The sequence below is a fragment of the Athalia rosae genome, chromosome 4, assembly GCF_917208135.1.
Source record: "Athalia rosae chromosome 4, iyAthRosa1.1, whole genome shotgun sequence".
Lineage (NCBI taxonomy): Eukaryota > Metazoa > Arthropoda > Insecta > Hymenoptera > Athaliidae > Athalia > Athalia rosae.
In genome coordinates this window covers 4,044,395-4,066,032 of record NC_064029.1, presented here as the reverse complement: position 1 = coordinate 4,066,032, position 21,638 = coordinate 4,044,395, and the positions used below count along the sequence as shown (strand labels likewise).

Genomic DNA, 21,638 nt, shown 5'->3' with positions numbered 1-21,638 from the left:
GCGCCCGATGGTTTGCGCAGTTGCGCTTCAGGCGTCGGCGCGGCCAGATCATCTTCTCGGCAGCTGCGCGTGAGCTCAAAAGGAACAAAACTGAGCCAAATAGATGCGAGGGGATATCTCGTTCAATCGGGACTATAACACATAAAACATAGAGGCAGAGGGGACAAAAAAAAAAAAAAAACGAATTATTCTGAAATTCGTGCGCAATAATTCGCAACCATCATCATCATCATCGTCGTTATCGTAATCATCGTCATCATCTCCACACCTCCACCGAAGATGTTGAAACTCTAATTTCACATTTCGGCTCGTTGGTTTCACAGTGCCGCACTATTATCTCCGTATCGGGCTAGAAAAGTGCGAGGTAAAATAAGAGACATTAAGTGGCTCGGATTCGGGCTTCCTACGGCAAATATCTCCTCTACAGATTTAACGCGCATCGTAACGTAATCGTGCGGTTCTGATATTCGTCGGGGAGCGAAGAACCGATCGAATATATAGAAAACGACCGTTTCCGCCCATCTATTACGTGGTGTGCCGGCCTGAATAATCAAATATCGCAACCAGTCGCGAAAATCTAAAGCACATAAAATTCCTATTTGAATTATTTTAATAGTTGCGTAACAAGTGAGTGAGCTTATAAATTACTATCACTGTCGAATGAACGAAATTCTTATCCTTCGAACAAGGTGGCCGACATACGTGACTGCGTAAACGTTCGCCGATGAAAAAAAAACAACAAATTACCATTTAAATTTCAATCGTTCTTTGAAAAATCGCTCTTCTTCAATTCTCCAATTCGCACGAGCTGTAGAGCTAGCTCCTCCTCCTCGACTATAACTAAGCGCAATGATGCAGAGACTCGTGTTCAGGGGAACGTCGTCATCGACGGCATCATCAACGTCGTCGTCAGCGCCGTAAAACGAGTCACACGACGTACGATATAGCCAAAAATATACCTGTATAGATACAATACGCGGTAATTTTTTACCCCCTCGTGATCAACCGGCTGTTGGCTCGAAATTCCGCAAGAGAAAAAATAACGCACCGCCATCCCCGGTTCAACTTGACGCGGCGCCATACAACATTTATAAATACACCGTCACCGGTTAGGAACGGTTTACACCACCACGAAGACGAACGTCCGTCGAAGGAGAAGAGAAGAGGAAAAGGCAGATATAATAACGACGGAGAAACGTAGACGAAGAGGATTTCTCCTAATTTTTTTCTAACACCGCCGCGCGGTCACTCGACACCCGGATAAGCCGTAACCGTGGATCCGGATCGTAATTTCTCACCATTGAGGATATTCGATGCGACTGATTATTGAAAATTTAAAAATACCAATTGTCGTCGAAGTTTGATTAACTGTTTTGAAAAACGATCGCTCGTAAAGCGTTGCTTTTGCGTAAACCTATTACCGGATATCGTCGCGTGCTTTTTTGTAACGCTCCGATGGTGTGCTGGTGAGGGACAGCTGACGAGATCGCAAACGGTTTCGTACAGCGTCGACCTGAGGCATATGAGGTATATTACAAAGTGCGTGGTGCTAAGTACGTAGATAGATGGTGGAATTTTCAGTGTGATAACATCGAACGGTGCCGGTGTAATATGGCGAAGTTTGTGATATCCGTTGGCGGCGTTCTGTGATAATCGATCGAGTAACCACCACTCGACGGACTCGAATTGATCTTAAACAAATTGCGGAACGGGTGGAAAAAGTTGTTTTGTACAAAAAGCATATTTGCCATTAGACACACGGAATTTCCGTCTGCAGGTACATATACTGTACGCGATATATAACGGGCAGAATCGCTGTTGCTGCGTCAGTACTCGGTGCTTATCGGGCTCCGTGATCAACAATAAACGTAATCAAACACAGACGCTCCTTTCAAAACCAATAACAACATACGACGGTTTTGTTGGCGGTGCAAGTATTGAGCAAAGGGGGTGGGTGATAACGTAACTTGCGATTAAAAAAAAATTTTCTTCTCTTCTCAACGAACGAAGAATTAACAAAGGTGTCTAAAGCGTCGCAGGAATACAGTGACTACCATTTTGCTATCGCATCGATCGGGTGTAAAATTCTTCTCTCAATTATCGAATGAAATAATAACGAAAAGTGCCTAAAAACAAAGCCTGCATTGAGAATATAATCAAAAGATACCGACGTCCACACGGATTATCACACAAACATAGTGGCGTGACTCTTCTCTTCTCTCTCTCCGTACATCGATCGAAAGAGCGGCGGCAGCGACGCCCTCTTTCATACCCCTACCTGAAAATCGTGCGTCGTCGTTGACTATTACGCGTCGTCGGAGGAAAGATACACCCCTATAACTTAATCGGGGTTATAGATCGCAGGGCGTTTACAAGATTGTTACACAGTTATCAACCGAATGACAAAACGTGCAACGCGTCTTCGGTGGATGAGAAATTTGCCGTGATTCGTCGTATTCGACTGTGCTTCGGTGTGAAAAATGAATGGAGTATCCGCGAGGCGTCAGACCTCATGTACGACAGGGTCGGATTAGCCGATATTTTTTGGTGTTTTTTGTTTTTTTTTCTATCAATTTTACTTTCGTTACGTCGAACGTCTTTCAGTGTAGACTGCACCGTTGAACGGCGAAGGAACATTTAACTGGCGCAAAAAAGCGAAGAAGGGGGTAGGAGGAAAGACGAATTCTAATACGTGGAAGAAAAGAATTACCGCAATAACGACGACGTCAACGCACCGTAGGATCAGTTCGCGTTGGAGGAAGCGGTGGAGGAGGAAAAAGAGGGGCGAGGATTGCCGTTGAGACTAATGAAGGACCAAGGGAGGGTACCAATGTTTTGCTTTCAGAGCTCGTTCACTCGCGGTTCCCGAGGGAGTGCGCAATCGTCGACTGCCAGCAGCAACCTTTCTTCGACACAACTGCATCAAAACGCTGATTCTACGACTGCCAACAGTCAACCCTCAACTACCGAACTAGTTCACACCGGAAGACGTGGCTCCGAAGCTAACAGTGAAGGTTCCGGTTCATCTTCCATAAGATACATCGACCAAGAGGTCACCTGCATGTCGGGAAGCAGCAGTACCGATACCCTGCCGGGTATACGTGCCGATTATCTGGACGTCGACCCTCTCTCGTCGCCGGAAACACCCGTCGCATGTAACGGCGGAGATTCGGAGGATTCAAAGTTCTCGGAGAGCCCCGCGGCCGCCCCGGGACTCCAGATACCGATAATCAAAAATACCGGCAACAATTTGGCGGTGAACACCTCACCCGGTTCGTCGGTGAAGGATTCGCCGAATTCGCGGCGTTCTCAGTTATCCCCTAGTCAAAAGTCGAACGGTGGCGGAGGAAGGTGGCGCAAAAGACTATTGCTTAGATTACGTTCGAACGAGTCTCCTACTTCCAGTACCGGAGAACCTTCCCCCTCGCCGTCCCCGACGCCGTCGCCGTCACCGTCCCCCATGCCTTCACCCTCTCCGGTTAATCACCAAAGAGGTTTGTTCGCACTCGCCAGCGATATCCCCGCTCTGGATAACTGCTTCGCGGGGGAGACGTCGACGAAAATTAGTCACCCGGATGACGAACAATCCCGTCAACTGATCGCTAACGAGGGATCGCTTCCTTCCAGTCCTGCTCCTGGAGTGGGTTCGATTCCCGGGGGCGGAGCTTACTACGGTTTTCTTACTGCTAACAGTTGTGCCGCGATGAGACAAGAACCGACCAGCACAAGCTCCCCGCAACTTTCTTCGGCCGCTACTACGCCACGTTCAAGTGCCGACTCGCCAGTGTCTTACGCGGAGGTCCCTCCGCAGGCTGCATCTTTAGAAGCTCAGAATTTAGAAGCCAGTTGTTTACCTGCCGCAAGGTCCTGCCCAAACCTGGAACGACAAAGCGGACCTTCGAGTCCTAGTCCGAGCCCCGGACCGGCTGGACCGCGATTCAAACCCCTGGAAGAGGGAGACATCCAGGTCTGCTACCTGAATCACACTAGAACTCTAGTGAGCAAGATACTGTCCAGCAAATTTCTCAGACGATGGGAGACCCATCATCTATATTTGAACGATGCCTGCCTATCGTCAAGAACGGTACGACAAAAATTCATCTCGTTTTACGCTTGTATATTATTTTAATCGAACGTGTTTTCGGTTCGTTTTTTCTCCATTCTTTATTTTTACTTCTCACGTATCGTACGTACGATATACACACACCTATTATACGTGACATATCGCCAAAAAGAGAAAAAAAAAAATAAAAAAACAAAACGAAAAAAAAATCAGCGGCAGAAAATTAAACCGCGATTGTCCGCAATTAATCTATCACGCGCTTTGGAGTTTGGAGCGTGATATAATAGCCGGATTGTCGCAATCATTCTATGCGTCCGCGTATATCGACGAACAATATACTACAGATTAGAAAAAGTAGAGAAAAAATTTAATAAAAAAAAAAATGAAGCTGTGACGTTCGTATTCACGGCGATATACGCCGGTGTACGAATTCGTATTTCCGAAATTTCTGTTTCAACGTCTCAAAGAATTCGTCGAATCGAAGATAACGATTTCTAATTTCCCAATAATTTACGTAGATCACCCCGCGATCATTAGGAACGGTTCTTTACCGGTTGGTATTTAGCTTTTTTTTCCTTGGAATTTCTAAGACCCAGTTAACTTTGCAAAATGGGGACAGAATATTGCAGTTCACCGCAAAACCAAAACCATAGGATAGCTTTGCTGATACGCGAATATAATCGCGAGATATTTGAACGTCGTCAGTTTCTCGATTTCCTAGCGGTTTTTCCTGGTCGCATTATCCTTCCCGGTATTCCTACTTCCGCCGGATTTTCGTCTTGGGTTTCAGTCCTTCCCATTTTGCATCAAAGCCTGAACAGGATGAAAAATCTCCTCGTATTTTCTCGGAACAATTTAATCGGTTTGACGTACGGTGACATCTCGGTATATATATATATATATATATCGTATGCATGAACAGGTACTTCCGAATGACGTATATTAATTTCTTTCATTATGACGAACTTTTTTGCTTCCTGTACACGATCGTCATACCCTGTCCATTCGATTTCCGGTTACGGTCGTTTCTTTTTTTCATCCATTCCGCCGAAATGTGTATACCCGGTGGCTGGAACGAATTACACCAAGACTTGCGATAAGTATACTTGTTGGCTCAATAAAAGCGCACGAAAGGCAAATGGAAATACTTGCGTGCGTCCGACGACAATACTGACGTCAAACCTGACCCTGGTCGCGTGCTTCTCCCGCGACTGGTGCTGTTGGTTCTTTCTGTCGGTACCATTGCCATCGTTTGTTTCGTATCCGCGCTCATAGTTAGAACTTTCCTCGAGTTTCCACCGACCGAGCTTTCGAGTAGCTAAACGACGAAAAAAAAAAAAAACCAGTCATTTTTTCAAACTTGATCTCTCAACACCTCGTGGGTATCTGCGATCCTCCGTAAGAAGAACTAATTGCCGTTTAATGACTTGTGAATCACACGTCATAACGGGTGAACAGAAACGTCTGCAACGAGCGCTTCGTATCTTCCGGGAGAAGCTGACTTTTTACAGTTCATGTGCAGCGGCCGGGCGTTCGTCGAAACGTGCGGAGCGGCTGCTCAAACTTTGATCGTCGATGTCTACGATTGAGTAAATCCTCGCGATCGTGAGTTGGTGAGAAAAATTTTCTCTCCGATCACGAGTATAGAGAGATTGACGTCACAAACGCGCGTCACTGTGTGGCTGAATCGAACGATTCTTCGATTCTAATCACCGAAGGATCTCGTAAAATTCAGACAGGGTGGGGGCATTCTCGGATCTTCCAACGTACCGTATATATACACACACACTGTACACACAATCATTGGGGAATGCATTCCATTTTGTCGTGCGAATGAATGTTTTATCCCCATCCATACCTACGAAATATACTATACATAATAATCAGAGAATTCGCCGTTTTATTGTGTTCTCATCGGTCACTAATTGTATTGTTGTTATACGTACACGGGGTTGAATTTCAATCCTTGAATGGTACAATACCTACGTACTTATGTACGTACCAGATGTATACCTGTACAGCGGGAACATTATCTCCGGGAATTTAAATGAATTGATCAAACGCTTCTCGATATAATAATAATAATAATAATAATGATAATAATAACGATAATAATAACGATAATAACACGACGTATGGGACGTGCCCTGGCTCTTTTCAACCCTCGCCGCGGTTCGTTCATTCAGGGGATGCCATCGTCGCTGTGTTCCGATGCCGCTGCTGCAGCGACCGACTCCCACGGCGGCGTCCCAGTTAGGCGATTCGGTTGAGCCCCCTTCGACCTCACCTCCTCCGACCTCGCGAGGTCCCCGTTCCCCGTTCCCCGTTCCCCTAAACCCCTTCATCCCACTTCTTCTTCACCGCGACCCGCTACACCAGTCGTTCAACCCTCGGCCTAGATACGTCCCTGACGTCATTCTCTCCTATCTCACCAGCCACCGTGTATATATATTGTACGTATATATCTATATGTAACGTAACACAGTAAAGCTCGTATTATATGAATATAACTATTGCATGAATACATATGTGTATTTCATATGGTAGTATACAGGTGCGCGTTATAACGTACTTCGTGTATGTGCGTACATATGAAATATGTACATGCGGAGAGATGGGGCTCCTGCTGCTGCTGCTGCTTAAGTTTTGTGCGGGGCGTCAACGCGTTTCACTTTATATATAACATAATATGTTGTATATACAACAGGGAGTTGCATGTGTTAGGTATTTATATGTACCTACCATAATGTACTCTTTATGTATATATGTACAATACCGGTCAGAAGTTGTGTACGTACGTATATCCCATACCCCCTTATCTGATGCGGAGGGTTTGAACTTTCGTAAAATGGTATTCAAGAATCTGTAGAACTATGTGTGTTCTGTATACGGGTACATATAGTACATTATCGTCATTCATGCACCGCTCTGAGGCAAGAATGAGGAAACTCGGTTCGAGCTGCAGGGTATACCGAGGTCGGAGGTGCAGGGTATACCTATGGGGAGAATCAAGAATTTATAACATCAAAGTTTTTAAAACTATATACTACTTGACGGTCGTTCTCTCTCCTCCTAGAGAAGAGAATTAAATGAAAATTTGGTAGAATAACTTTTCACCGACCATTGTAGGTAATTCGCTCGAGCAGTTTTTATCAATTGAGAAATTCGTATCCACACTAATTTACTTTAAATCTAGAGGTTTGAAGTTTCTCGCAATTACAACTTCCTGCATCGTGTAGGCTGTGGCTTATTTTGGATGATTTCGTACGCGACGTTCACTCATTTTCTGAGACTAATAAAAAAGTGCAGTTGTTTTTTTTTTACGTTTTTTACGTTTTTTACGTTTTTTTTTTATTTTTTCTTCGCGAGAACAAGTATAGGTTTAATATAGGATATTTATGGCTTATCGAAGAATTTCTTAATCGTTCAACTAACTGACGTCAACTAGTGGACTCGCGATTTTGTTATTCCTTTTTTTTTTTATGTTTTCTCAACTTTTTTTTACTCTTCTTATCCAATTCCTGTATCAAAGAGACTTTCTTTCCTCGTGCAGCTGCGGATGTTCGTAGAATTGGTGTTATGAAATCAATCTAGAGATTCGTTTTGTAGAATAATAATAATATATGTTATAATCTAACGCCGCAAAAACAAGATAACATTTTTTAATTTCTTTTTTTTTTTTCTTTCCTTCTTTCAATTAGGCATATTTATACGATATATGTATACGCATTAACATATCTGTACCATGTATACCACAGCAGTAACTTGGGCACATCGCGGTGCACGCGATGCACTCGTTACACGTGTACTATATGGATATAGTTAACAAGAGTGTAGCTAAATCGATCACGCGAGCTAAGAATATATAGACGTATAAATATATACACGTGTCTATATATATCAATATATGTATACATAAACTAAACATATATTTACAGGAAGAAATTTGTGTTTCCAATTTACGTCCGACAGGGCCGGGCTGTTTTACAACGTTAAATCTTAACGCGTCTGGATTTCACTTTCTGTTTCAGCTGACGGGGTTTCTGCAACATCCGGTACCGTACAGCAGCATGTCAGAAGTATACGCCGTTGCGAGATGGGATCCGACCTACAAGTACTGCCTTCGTATCGTCTTACCAGACGGTTCGCTTCTTTTGCAAGCTGGAAACGCTTACACTAGAGATCAATGGTACCACTCGATACTGTGGAAGGTACGTCTCGCGTTCGAAAGGAATTATTTATCTTATATATTATATTTAATGTGACGTATGTATATGTATGCACAATATAGAATCTGTGGGGGAGATCGGAGTATGCATCGCGCTGCAATAATCATTATCTGAAAGTGGGTGTAAATCATCTTTTTTTTTTTTTTTTTTTTTTTTTAATTCTTTCTTCTCTTATTTCAACCGCGCCGGTCGACTGGCTGGATCGGTTCTTTGTGCAATTACGCACGATATACATAGCTATAATTATCATTAATTTTTTAACTGACAATTTTTGCATACTTTACACGTGGAAAAATCAACTATTCGTTAATTACACGATTCTCGATGATCACCCCGATTGACTAATGGATCCCCGACCGATTGAATTCATCCATTATAAATACCACTCAATCAATCATCCCCAGTTTTTTAGACATTTTTTTTTTTCTTTCTTATTACTCAAAAAACCTAGTCATGAGTACGTACTATTGTTAGACAATTAAAAAAATTGAAAGAAAAATAAAAAGAGGGAATTACACTCGTCATTCAGGCGCCTAATTATGTTTGCTGTGTGAATTATAATATGCGACGTAATATGTTTCAATTTGAATACTTTTTTCTCTTGTTTTTCGGAATTTTTATTGTTTCTCTATCGCACAAGCATATCGCGGTCTTTGCTACCGTAAAAATCGTTAGATTGTACTCTGCGAATGTAATGTGAATATTTTTGAAATTATTAACCTGTGTACATACGTCATGGAACGGGTTGTGAAATTTCGGACTCGGCTATTTGTTTTTTTTTTTTTCGACTTGTTTTCGGTGTAGGGCGAGAAAATAGAATGTATAAACGAGTGTTTGGGAAATCGAAGAACGATGAAATTGAATTAATACACCCAGTTTTCGGCGAGAGTATAGGATCGCGACGACGCGGTCGTCTAGAGATACGTTTAGGTACGTAAAATCTCAGCAAATAATGAAATGTCAACCACGCGGGGTTTACTTATAGGTAATATTATGCCGATTCTTATAGTATAGCACGCGCCGAGTACTCTTAAGCAAATGCAAATATTTAGATTAACGTCAAGTCGTTTGCGGCGGTATAGCGCTTGGATGCTAATTCCGCGAAAATTTTATTTTTTACACCTTCATAAAGTACGTCACATGTGCTGCACGTACCAATAACAAGTATTGATTCTATATTACTTGAAATAAAAATTGACGCATCATTTATAATTTGTTGCCGAATATTGTAATGGAGGATCTGTACACTATTGTAATAAGTATTAATTAGTGACGACTAGATTGTACTTCGCTTTTGGGAATCGCAGTGACGTTAAAATCGTGTTTTAATACGAAGCGACTATACAGCCAGCTGCAACATATATTGTCGCAAAAATTTATTCCCTCAAAAAAAAGCGACGAAAAAAAGAAACAAATTACATATTTTTCTGTTTATTATTCCTCTGACATCAACCGCGCGATAGGTACATGAGGTATGTACGTGTGTTCTCTTCGCACTTTTGAAAACGCGTGCGTATGTAATGATATTGTATTTGCCAACTTGCGAAACAGGCCATATCGTCGTATACACGTATTAATCGTAGCTATGTATTTGTATAATATTATTTGGCATTTTTACTTTGAAAATTTGCACAAACTAAAACCGAAATGACGATAATTTACTTATTTTTATCTCTTGCGAATTTTGCAGAAGAGCATATTCAAGTATCAACATTTGGTGTCGGTGAGTACAAGGGTGGAAGTTGTCCTCAGAGAGTTGAAAACAATGGTGGACTTCGCACTGTGGACACCACTGCAGGACGAAAGGGTGGCGAGTGCTCCGTTAGAGGCGGTCGCCCGACTTTTGGAAGAACCGGAAGCTGACGATGGAAAAACTAGCAAAAATAGCGCAACTCTATGCGATGAACGAAGGGGTAGAAATTGGGCAGAAGCTGTTCTGGCGGTGGCAGCTCCTTTACTTGAAAAAGTCGCCCCACCCCCAACGTTGGCAAGAGCTTTGGCACGGCTTGCTCAACTTCATCCAAGATCTCCCCTTGTAGCTGCTCTATCTCCGGCTATAACAAGGTGCCTAAAACACACCGTTGATTTCGGCAAGTCACCGGACATGAGAAAACTACTTCAAGTATTTATCGCAGCGTTGTACGAAAATAACGACGGTGAACAGGCTATCAGGGATTATATAGCCTCTGTTCATGGTCCCGGAAGCGACTGTCCTCATCCTAGAGTATTGCCTAATTTAGTGTCAATTTGTGTAGCCGCCATCTTTCATAGGTGAGCTTTTCCCTTTCCTTTCGTTGAATCTCTTCATTTTCATCGGAATCTTTATTTCATATGCCTTACATTGCAGATTTGAGGTGGCCCGCCATTCGACGTCTACCGGAGAACAGCCTTCGTCTTCACTGCCACCGTTACAATGTTACCTCCTTCTTTTGAACGTTGCGTGAGTATTTCGGTCAATTTTGTCTTACGTCTGTGAGATGAATTTTTTCAGCGAACGATCTCTGAGCTGTACGATATTCAATTTGTAGATCGGAGTACGCTGACTGGAGGCCAGGACTCGGTGGTCTATTACAACCGGTACCATTTCCCGAAGAAGCGCTTGCAGATAAATCCGTACAAATGGCATTGCTGGTCGGCGTAGCGGGTCGTTTAGCGAAAGATCCAAGATGTTCGGTTCACAGATGTCTTCTTCCGGTACGAGAACCGAGACCAGGATGGATTCATATCGCGGCACCGGCGAGTCCTGCTTGCCCGGATCAAGGTCAACTCTTCGGTGAAATGGTGAGCAATAGTTTTTTTTAATTCATTCATTCGATCAGATTTCATTTTTGCCTAATACCAGAACGGGATTGGTCACAGAAGCATGGTTTTTAGATAGGAGGGATTGACGTGTTTGACGTTTGGTTTTTCGATGGTTGACCGATACGTAAATTTCCCAATTATTTTTCGCGAAATTAATTGTATTTCAAGATAAAATGCGCTATCAAAATGGCATATCGTATAGAGAGACTTGTTACAATGTGTATTTTCGAACTAGAAATATGCGCATCGCTTGAATAAACACACCTGTATCTACAACATTGATAATATAGGTAATGATTATCGGTGATAATAACTCATTAACTGATCGGCAATTATGAATAAAACCTGCGCACGTTTACCCTGAATTGACTCTGATGATGAACTCTCTTGGACTATGTAATAATAACCAATAACTGAAATTATACTATTATTATATTTTTCTTATTTCTATCAGCTAACGACGTTATTCGAGTGTTGCTGTCGGAGAAAGAAATTCGTAAGTTCGCTTATGAAACAAGCTGGCGGCGCCTGTATCCTTCTTGGGGTCAGGGGTTGCGATGCCGCCCAAGAAGCACTTTGTCTGATGCTAGAATGGCGATTATTACCTAACGAAGAAGCCAGGCTACAAGTCGTTTCTGCCTTGCAATCAACAGCTTCAGGTAGAAATAGATATGCCGCTCTTTGTCAGAGACAGAGAAATCTTCAAGAGTTGGTGAGCCCTTCTCCTTTCATTGCAATTTGTTTCAATGCTTTTTACTTGACATTCACATGCAATAATTTTGTGGAACGATTGTCGATTCAGCAACAAAAAGGAGGTCCAAAAAAGCTCACCTTACCAGTTCGTGCGACAGACGCTGACGTTGCGCTTCTTCTGGGCGGCGGAGCCCTCGGAAATCTAGAATGTTTGAGTCTGGCGTTCACATCAGTTACATCTGCGTGTGCCGAGCAGTTGATAAAGCTCCCGGCCTTGAGGTACCTTAATTTATGGGCCACACAGTTTGGAGATGCCGGATTACAAATGATCAGCGAACATTTGCAGAAGCTACAGGTTTTAAACCTATGCGAAACGCCGGTATCCGATAAGGGGATTTCTACACTGGCCTGTAAGTATTTTGATATCCCTCTGTTTTCTTTCGCTGGCATTCAAATTAATTATACGAACGTAAACGTGGTCGTTGAGTAAATATTGACTAGATTCTAACGGTGAACATATAATTCAGGAAAATTTAGATCCATCTTAACATTTCAGCACTGACGAGCTTAAGAAAACTAAATCTCAATAGCACGAAGCTATCGGCTCAGACCTTCGAGTCGTTGAAGAAGAGATTACCAGCTCTTCAGGAATTTGATGTTCGATATACAGAGGCTTGGTGACCCGAACCTCCGCCCATAAATTTACCTAATAATATAAATCTCAACAACTTTGACGCGAACGTTATAACAAGACGGTCGCTGCAACAACACCACCAACAAAAACAGCAACGCTGAGATTTGAATTTGAGTAACCACTGCCACCGATACAAAGTTTAGCACTCTATTTACTGTTTGGCCCTGGCCTAGATCGCTGTAAGTACGTACATGTATATTATTGCATCTACATTGAAGTATGTGTGTATGTATATGTATACTATATACATGTAGTATATATTTATATGGATATATACCAGTTGGGTATTAGTTCCCAATATTGAATTACCGTTAGTGTATATAGATAGCAAGTATTATGATAAGAAATAATACAGCTTAAGTTAATAATTTATTATAGTTAGGGCATATTATACATGTATATGTGATAAAATGGAAAGAAAAGAAAAGGAAAAAAAAGTGAGAAACAGAAGAATAATAATTTGATACAGTGCAGGTATGCAAATACGATGATATAGATGGTATTTAAATTTAACGAGTTCGTGATTGCGAGAACCAGCGTGTAATGTGTGAGATGGTGGTATGGTAGAACATATTGTATACTATGAGTTATACACATACATATAGTACCTAACCGATAGGACGACTGATTCTGTATTTTATTTGAATATATAGGTATATATTGCAAAGCTGCAAGGGAGCAAGCGTTGTAAGAAGACTGTATCTGTCAATTTCCTTAATAATTATCAAATTAACTAATTATAATAATTCATTAATTTATGGTAAGAATAAATGCAAGTTTAATATTCATCGATATTGCACTTTATATACCAGTCCCATCCCAAGTTTCTGCGATTGAATCTCGAAAAGCGTAGCCGGAAACATGAGTCGCTACATATTGTAGTAGCCGCAGCAAATTTGGAATAAAGTCGGGATTGCAACAGGTTTTATAGAACGGGCCAACAGGTAATCGAATCACTTTTGATTTAAAGTTCTATTTTTTTTTTCCTTTTTATTAACGTTTATATAGATACGTATATTCAAATTACAGGTAAATTTTGCAATCTCAAAACTTCATATATTGCATAAAAAATGAATAATTTATTAACAAAATCTCGTATTGTTACAAGTTAGTATACTATACTATATGTATACATGCGTAACTAGTATCCAATTCATTGAAAACAAGTTCCATTGTTTACCAGTTTCACTATCTTAGAAATAAATGAAAGACGATGGAGTGAGATTTCAAACGATATTCTATGCTTGTAAAAAAGTCAAGCTTCCACAATATCAGATGATATTAGTGTCTTCAAATTTGAAAGCGCGTATGTACAACATTCAATGAAAAACGACTATAATTATGTGCAGACACTTTTTCCATTCGTGTTCTGAACCACAGAAGCGCGCAACACTCCTTGGATACGTGTACGCATTTATTCCATTAGCAAAGCGTTTGTCATGTGGTTACCCGTTTACTTTTAACAATAGTTACAATAATTTTTATATAATTCTAAAGCGCCATTTAAAATCCCTATTAAAATAGATAAAAATTGTAGATTCGTTTTCGTTTGTATAAAAATACGATTTGTTTATAAATACTTTGGCTAGATTTTGTTGGGCTTCGTTGTAATTGTTCGTTGGTTTTTTAAAGTATACGATGACATTCTAATTCGGCTACTATTTAAACTTCTTACAGTTAGTGAAAAGCTAAATTGTTTAGATTACCGTTAATCGTATTAGTATAGTAATTGTCTTCTGATACAATAGTATCAGAGAATCCTGCAAAGTCTAAACGCGTTTAAGTAAAGAAAATATCAACTTGGTAATTACGTTATACAACTATTGTGAGTTGTAGATATTGATTTATACGCGCATTTAAAAAATAATTGAGATTTAAGTTTTCCATAAATATTCCCAACTCGTAAAAAGTAAAAGGCACTGAGCTTATGAGACTGTTCAGGTCACTGAGATAATACAGAGTATATTTAGTATTACGAGAAAAACAGAGAGCTAGTGACTTTTGAACAAAATAATGATTCTGAATAAAAATATGTAGCTCGAAATATATTGATAATTTGTACTCACAGACAGTAGACATCTCACAAACTCCTCTCTCTTTCTCGTCGTGTCTCTTTTATAAAATGTACGTATATAAGATACATCTACTAATATCAGCATTTGATAATATCCTTCTTGATTCCAAGGTCACGCATCTTTGAGCAAGACAACAAAAATATTGTTTATCGATGACCTGACTGCCATCCACCCTACGCTGCACAGCAATAGATGATAGTTTCTATTTACAGAAGTTTATAGGGGCAACTAGAACAGGAAGTCAGCTCACGACCACCACCTAATTTCACCGTTTCTTCACACGTATCATCGAATTGTCGATTTTCATGCCGCCGCTGAGAAAATATAAGGATGAAATATTAGCAACTGTGGAGAATCATTACCATTTTCAAAATATCGATATACGCAGAGAACATACTTTTAACTCGGAGGCCAAGTATGAAAATACAGCATCAATGTTTGTATTGTCTTTGGCAGAAGTTTCAATTACATGCAAGACTTCTGGAAGATATTCAGAGACAGCTTCTGCTTCTCCTTTCTCAACTTCTCTAAGGCTCTCTAGATCACATTTGTTACCTGTCAAAAATGCATATCTTCTGAATGATCTGGTCCAAACTGAGAATTCTATAATACATCGATCGATTATTTGGCTTGGCTGCCGTTGCTTACCAACTAATATGAGCATTACGTGAGATGATGTATACTTTCGAACCTCATCAACCCATCGCTGCAGGCTTAAAAATGTAGACCGTTTTGTTATGTCGTAAACTGGTCGGAAGAAGAAGAATTTTATCATTTTTCATATCATGATTAGTCAGTTCATCGGAGAGATGAAAGAAATAATAGATCAGATAATAATGGTTTAAGTTGAATTATGAATTACCTACGACAACACCATTCGCTGACCTGTAGTAACTTTGAGTGATGGTACGGAATCTTTCTTGGCCTGCAGTATCCCATATCTGCAGCTATCAACAAACAAGGTTAAGTGTGGTTAGACAAGACGGATTATTTGGGATTTATCTCTTGGCAATCCTTGATGCTCCAAATTAATTCAAATCTTGCTAAATACCTTGACTCTTTTTCCATCGACCAAGACGGTTTTCATCGAAAAATCGACACCAATCGTGTTTCCATGTCTTTCAATAAACGTCCCTGATCTGAACCTTTGAACCACACAGGTTTTCCCAGTACCACAATCACCTATCAATACTATTTTAAACAGATAATCGAATCGTTCGTCATTCGTACTCATCAAATTGTCTGGATCTCGTCGTGACATTTTCTTTTTGACAGCGAATTTGAAAAGCACAATCCAGTTATAAAAGTATCAAAAAAGTCAGCTGTCTGTCAACGGTGGGCTACGTCATATTCAGAAGATTGAGACTGCTTTGGAGATGATCTGAATATACGGAAATGATTTATGACCGAACATCGTAATGTCGATAAGTAATATCCATCGTAGTCGAAGTGAAAATAATGGAGTATTTTCTTCTTATTCTTTTGCTGGCTTGCATACAGGTCGGGTAAAATGCCACTATGAAATTTTGCTGTAGCCGTTCTAGCAAGGCGTTTATATTACGGTGCTCACACTTCTTTGCTCACACTCAACGCAGAAATGCACCATGAAGATGGTAAATCCGTTGCAACGGTGAATTGTTGACTGTAGATTTGTAAAAACCATCTCTGTAAAGATAGTTAGCCTTGAGTAAAAATCTGTCCGCAGTAAGCGGGTTCAGCGTCAACGGTCGTAGGAGGCCCCTTACTTAACAGCTGACATTTCAATCGTTGATATACAAGGCAACGAATTCAGACTTACAATACATAACATGGTATATCCATATATCGTTTCGGTTAAGCTGAAATTAGGGTGGTCAGCTTTGACGAAGGTGGTCAAATGGACACGCAAGATGCTGAGTTGATATACCCAGTAAATTTAGTGCAGCTGTCGAAAATGCAGATGTCATTTATAACGCCAGACCTGCCAAACCAGCAACCAGTAATTTTTTATATTCTAAAATGATAACAAAGACCTGATAATATATGGTAATTTGGGCGGATGTGATTTTAGATCATCAAATCCTGATCGAATTTCCATTGTATGTCGGTAATCGTTTGATGTTGATTGAGAAATATCTAAATTTCTTCGCTTTTCAGCTATGGTTTCGCGAGAACTCGATCATTTCGACAGAATCAATTTGATTAGCAGATCCGGATTCCTGAGCTCGAAATGCAACATGATTAGTTTTGATAAGAGAATTCAAACTCATCCAACAGCTTAACTATTATTCAGATTCACTAAATCTTATTCTTATCTCTAGGAAGTGATTCGACTCCACATCTGGGTCGCATGGCTCTTCAGAGCATCTGCGAAATCAATTATCATATCGTATAATCTATTTTTTGATAAATAAGTTGTGTAATGTAGATGAATCTTGGACTGCGATGTAATAAGGACCTTGACATAAATTCAGTACCTCCGAAAATAATTAAAATAATATTTTAATGTTGACTGGAAAACGAGTGATGTCAATGATATTGCAACTCATTAGTTTTTAGTTAGAAGATGGAACTGCTTTGTTGAGATGAATTTCCATATACTGAAACGTTCATTTATGAGAAACATTCACTACCATCGTATGATGATAATTTAATAATTAACATCGATCCTATCCTTAAAAACGGTACATTGAATGATATTCGTTATCGACATTAATGTGTTAAGACACACATCGGTTGAAATGTAGAGTGCAGATTGGTATTCCGGGGTTCAAAATGCGTCGAAATGCACTCCTCTTAAAGATAGTGATTTTTTATAACAACATGGGAGGAAAATCGCAGGATACGATCTTCAGATCTATTGTGGTTTTGTGAGAAACGCAAAAAATTATATGAGCTCAGAATTGATTTTGCAATTGTTCCCTGACATAATTTTACCCAAACAATGCAATTCCTTTGGGTAGATTAGGCCTACATGAATCATTATCAAGATATTTGAATTTTTTTTTGCAGAACCCCCAGGAAATGCTCTCGAATGCCTCGTCTCACGAAGTCAGCAAGGCGTGGCCGCACCGAACACTACTGGTACGAAAATGATGATGTTGCACCCACTAACGAGTATCTCCTTACTTTCAAGAGGATGTATGTCTGCCTCTGCTAGATCATCGAACATGTATAGCCAAAGATTGTTGACGTATAAAATACATAAAGTATGAGTGAAATAATTAAAATACCATTGTAACATTGACATTAGTACATTAGTAGATTAGATTGAAAGGTTTTTGGTACAGCAATAATTATTTTAAAGAGTAGAATGTCGTATATTCAATTAACATGTATTCTATTTTCACAAAGTCTTGATAAACAAAAAGTACACCTGAAATTGATTGTTTATTCAACATCCATGACATCTCTGCCCGAACATTTCTTGAATCCTGCTTCTATGACTGATCCTATGCGATCCCTGAATATTTAATCCTGGTATGGTAGAAAGAGCAACTGGTTGCTTGCAAGACTAATTATATGCCTGCCTGTGTTATAAATTACTCAATAATTCATCGATACATGAAAGAAAGAACGATTCGGAGCACTAGAATGTAAGTTTCGGAAAATAGGATTGAAGCGGAAGATTTATTTTAGTATCAGGAAGACAGAAAAACCGAGGAGGTATTCCGAGACCGGGTGCCTGATCCTGTGTATGCATTCGATACTGTGTATGCCTTCGATCCTGTGTATAGAATCTCTTTCGAAACATTTTTTTGGTATCAGGAGAACAGAAAAACCGAGGAGGTATTCCGAGACCGGGTGCCTCATCATGTGCATGCATTCAATTATGTATATTCATTCGTAGTATGATAGTTAGAGCGACTGGTTCCTAGCAGGACTAATCATATGCGTTTCTGTTAATTCTGTCATTCAATTATTCTTCGATACAAGGAGAAATGAATAATTACGAGCGCTAGATTAGAGGTCTTAGAGAATAAAAAAGTAGGGCCAAAAATTTATTTTTCCATTAGGAGGACAGAAGAACCAAGGAGGTATTCTTAGACCTGGTGCCTCGTTCTATGCATGCCTGCAATCCTGTGCATTTAATCCTAGTATGCAAGACAGAGCAAGCAACCGTTCGTTCGCAACACTCGTCATATGCCTGCCTGTGCATTCAATCATTCATTCATGCTTTCACTCAATCAAGAAGCGATAATGTAGATCCCTGGAATACCGGCCCTGGAAATTGAAAGTTTGCCGAAAAGTAGGTATTTGTATCAGGAGAACAGGAAACCCGAGGAGGTGTTCCGAGTCCGGGTGCCTCATCATGTGCATGCATTCAATCATGTATATTCATTCGTAGTATGATAGTTAGAGCGACTGGTTCCTAGCAGGACTAATCATATGCATTTCTGTTAATTCTGTCATTCAATTATTCTTCGATACAAGGAGAAATGAATAATTACGAGCGCTAGATTAGAGGTCTTAGAGAATAAAAAAGTAGGGCCAAAAATTTATTTTTCCATTAGGAGGACAGAAAAACTGCGGAGGTATTCCTAGACCTGGTGCCTCGTTCTATGCATGCCTTCAATCCTGTGCATTTAATCCTAGTATGCAAGACAGAGCAAGCAACCGTTCGTTCGCAACACTCGTCATATGCCTGCCTGTGCATTCAATCATTCATTCAAGCTTTCACTCAATCAAGAAGCGATAATGTAGATCCCTGGAATACCGGCCCTGGAAATTGAAAGTTTGCCGAAAAGTAGGTATTTGTATCAGGAGAACAGGAAACCCGAGGAGGTGTTCCGAGTCCGGGTGCCTCATCATGTGCATGCATTCAATCATGTATATTCATTCGTAGTATGATAGTTAGAGCGACTGGTTCCTAGCAGGACTAATCATATGCGTTTCTGTTAATTCTGTCATTCAATTATTCTTCGATACAAGGAGAAATGAATAATTACGAGCGCTAGATTAGAGGTTTCAGAGAATAAAAAAGTAGGGCCAAAAATTTATTTTTCCATTAGGAGGACAGAAGAACCAAGGAGGTATTCTTAGACCTGGTGCCTCGTTCTATGCATGCCTGCAATCCTGTGCATTTAATCCTAGTATGCAAGACAGAGCAAGCAACCGTTCGTTCGCAACACTCGTCATATGCCTGCCTGTGCATTCAATCATTCATTCATGCTTTCACTCAATCAAGAAGCGATAATGTAGATCCCTGGAATACCGGCCCTGGAAATTGAAAGTTTGCCGAAAAGTAGGTATTTGTATCAGGAGAACAGGAAACCCGAGGAGGTGTTCCGAGTCCGGGTGCCTCATCATGTGCATGCATTCAATCATGTATATTCATTCGTAGTATGATAGTTAGAGCGACTGGTTCCTAGCAGGACTAATCATATGCGTTTCTGTTAATTCTGTCATTCAATTATTCTTCGATACAAGGAGAAATGAATAATAACGAGCGCTAGATTAGAGGTCTTAGAGAATAAAAAAGTAGGGCCAAAAATTTATTTTTCCATTAGGAGAACAGGAAAACCGAGGAGGTATTCCTAGACCTGGTGCCTCGTTCTATGCATGCCTTCAATCCTGTGCATTTAATCCTAGTATGCAAGACAGAGCAAGCAACCGTTCGTTCGCAACACTCGTCATATGCCTGCCTGTGCATTCAATCATTCATTCATGCTTTCACTCAATCAAGAAGCGATAATGTAGATCCCTGGAATACCGGCCCTGGAAATTGAAAGTTTGCCGAAAAGTAGGTATTTGTATCAGGAGAACAGGAAACCCGAGGAGGTGTTCCGAGTCCGGGTGCCTCATCATGTGCATGCATTCAATCATGTATATTCATTCGTAGTATGATAGTTAGAGCGACTCGTTCCTAGCAGGACTAATCATATGCGTTTCTGTTAATTCTGTCATTCAATTATTCTTCGATACAAGAAGAAATGAATAATAACGAGCGCTAGATTAGAGGTCTTAGAGAATAAAAAAGTAGGGCCAAAAATTTATTTTTCCATTAGGAGAACAGGAAAACCGAGGAGGTATTCCTAGACCTGGTGCCTCGTTCTACGCATGCCTTCAATCCTGTGCATTTAATCCTAGTATGCAAGACAGAGCAAGCAACCGTTCGTTCGCAACACTCGTCATATGCCTGCCTGTGCATTCAATCATTCATTCATGCTTTCACTCAATCAAGAAGCGATAATGTAGATCCCTGGAATACCGGCCCTGGAAATTGAAAGTTTGCCGAAAAGTAGGTATTTGTATCAGGAGAACAGGAAACCCGAGGAGGTGTTCCGAGTCCGGGTGCCTCATCATGTGCATGCATTCAATCATGTATATTCATTCGTAGTATGATAGTTAGAGCGACTGGTTCCTAGCAGGACTAATCATATGCATTTCTGTTAATTCTGTCATTCAATTATTCTTCGATACAAGGAGAAATGAATAATTACGAGCGCTAGATTAGAGGTTTCAGAGAATAAAAAAGTAGGGCCAAAAATTTATTTTTCCATTAGGAGGACAGAAGAACCAAGGAGGTATTCTTAGACCTGGTGCCTCGTTCTATGCATGCCTGCAATCCTGTGCATTTAATCCTAGTATGCAAGACAGAGCAAGCAACCGTTCGTTCGCAACACTCGTCATATGCCTGCCTGTGCATTCAATCATTCATTCATGCTTTCACTCAATCAAGAAGCGATAATGTAGATCCCTGGAATACCGGCCCTGGAAATTGAAAGTTTGCCGAAAAGTAGGTATTTGTATCAGGAGAACAGGAAACCCGAGGAGGTGTTCCGAGTCCGGGTGCCTCATCATGTGCATGCATTCAATCATGTATATTCATTCGTAGTATGATAGTTAGAGCGACTGGTTCCTAGCAGGACTAATCATATGCATTTCTGTTAATTCTGTCATTCAATTATTCTTCGATACAAGGAGAAATGAATAATTACGAGCGCTAGATTAGAGGTTTCAGAGAATAAAAAAGTAGGGCCAAAAATTTATTTTTCCATTAGGAGGACAGAAGAACCAAGGAGGTATTCTTAGACCTGGTGCCTCGTTCTATGCATGCCTGCAATCCTGTGCATTTAATCCTAGTATGCAAGACAGAGCAA

General features: G+C 40.4%; 2 protein-coding genes across 2 annotated transcripts; one reads left to right on the top strand and one right to left on the bottom strand.

The window, feature by feature from the left end:
- The first annotated feature begins 90 nt into the window (after nt 1-90).
- LOC105688957 (C-Maf-inducing protein-like) lies at nt 91-13,269 on the top strand. The gene is made up of 8 exons (XM_012405624.4): nt 91-4,084; nt 8,095-8,274; nt 9,983-10,563; nt 10,640-10,732; nt 10,821-11,073; nt 11,549-11,806; nt 11,897-12,197; nt 12,344-13,269. The coding sequence occupies exons 1-8, from the start codon at nt 2,807-2,809 to the stop codon at nt 12,466-12,468; spliced, it is 3,069 nt and encodes a 1,022-aa protein (XP_012261047.2). The 5' UTR covers nt 91-2,806; the 3' UTR covers nt 12,469-13,269.
- Nucleotides 13,270-13,451: 182 nt separating this feature from the next.
- On the bottom strand, nt 13,452-16,334 carry LOC105688958 (ras-related protein Rab-43). The gene is made up of 5 exons (XM_012405626.4): nt 15,608-16,334; nt 15,419-15,503; nt 15,205-15,303; nt 14,954-15,111; nt 13,452-14,870 (listed from the first exon to the last, which is right to left on the bottom strand). The coding sequence occupies exons 1-5, from the start codon at nt 15,815-15,817 to the stop codon at nt 14,763-14,765; spliced, it is 660 nt and encodes a 219-aa protein (XP_012261049.1). The 5' UTR covers nt 15,818-16,334; the 3' UTR covers nt 13,452-14,762.
- Nucleotides 16,335-21,638: the final 5,304 nt, after the last annotated feature.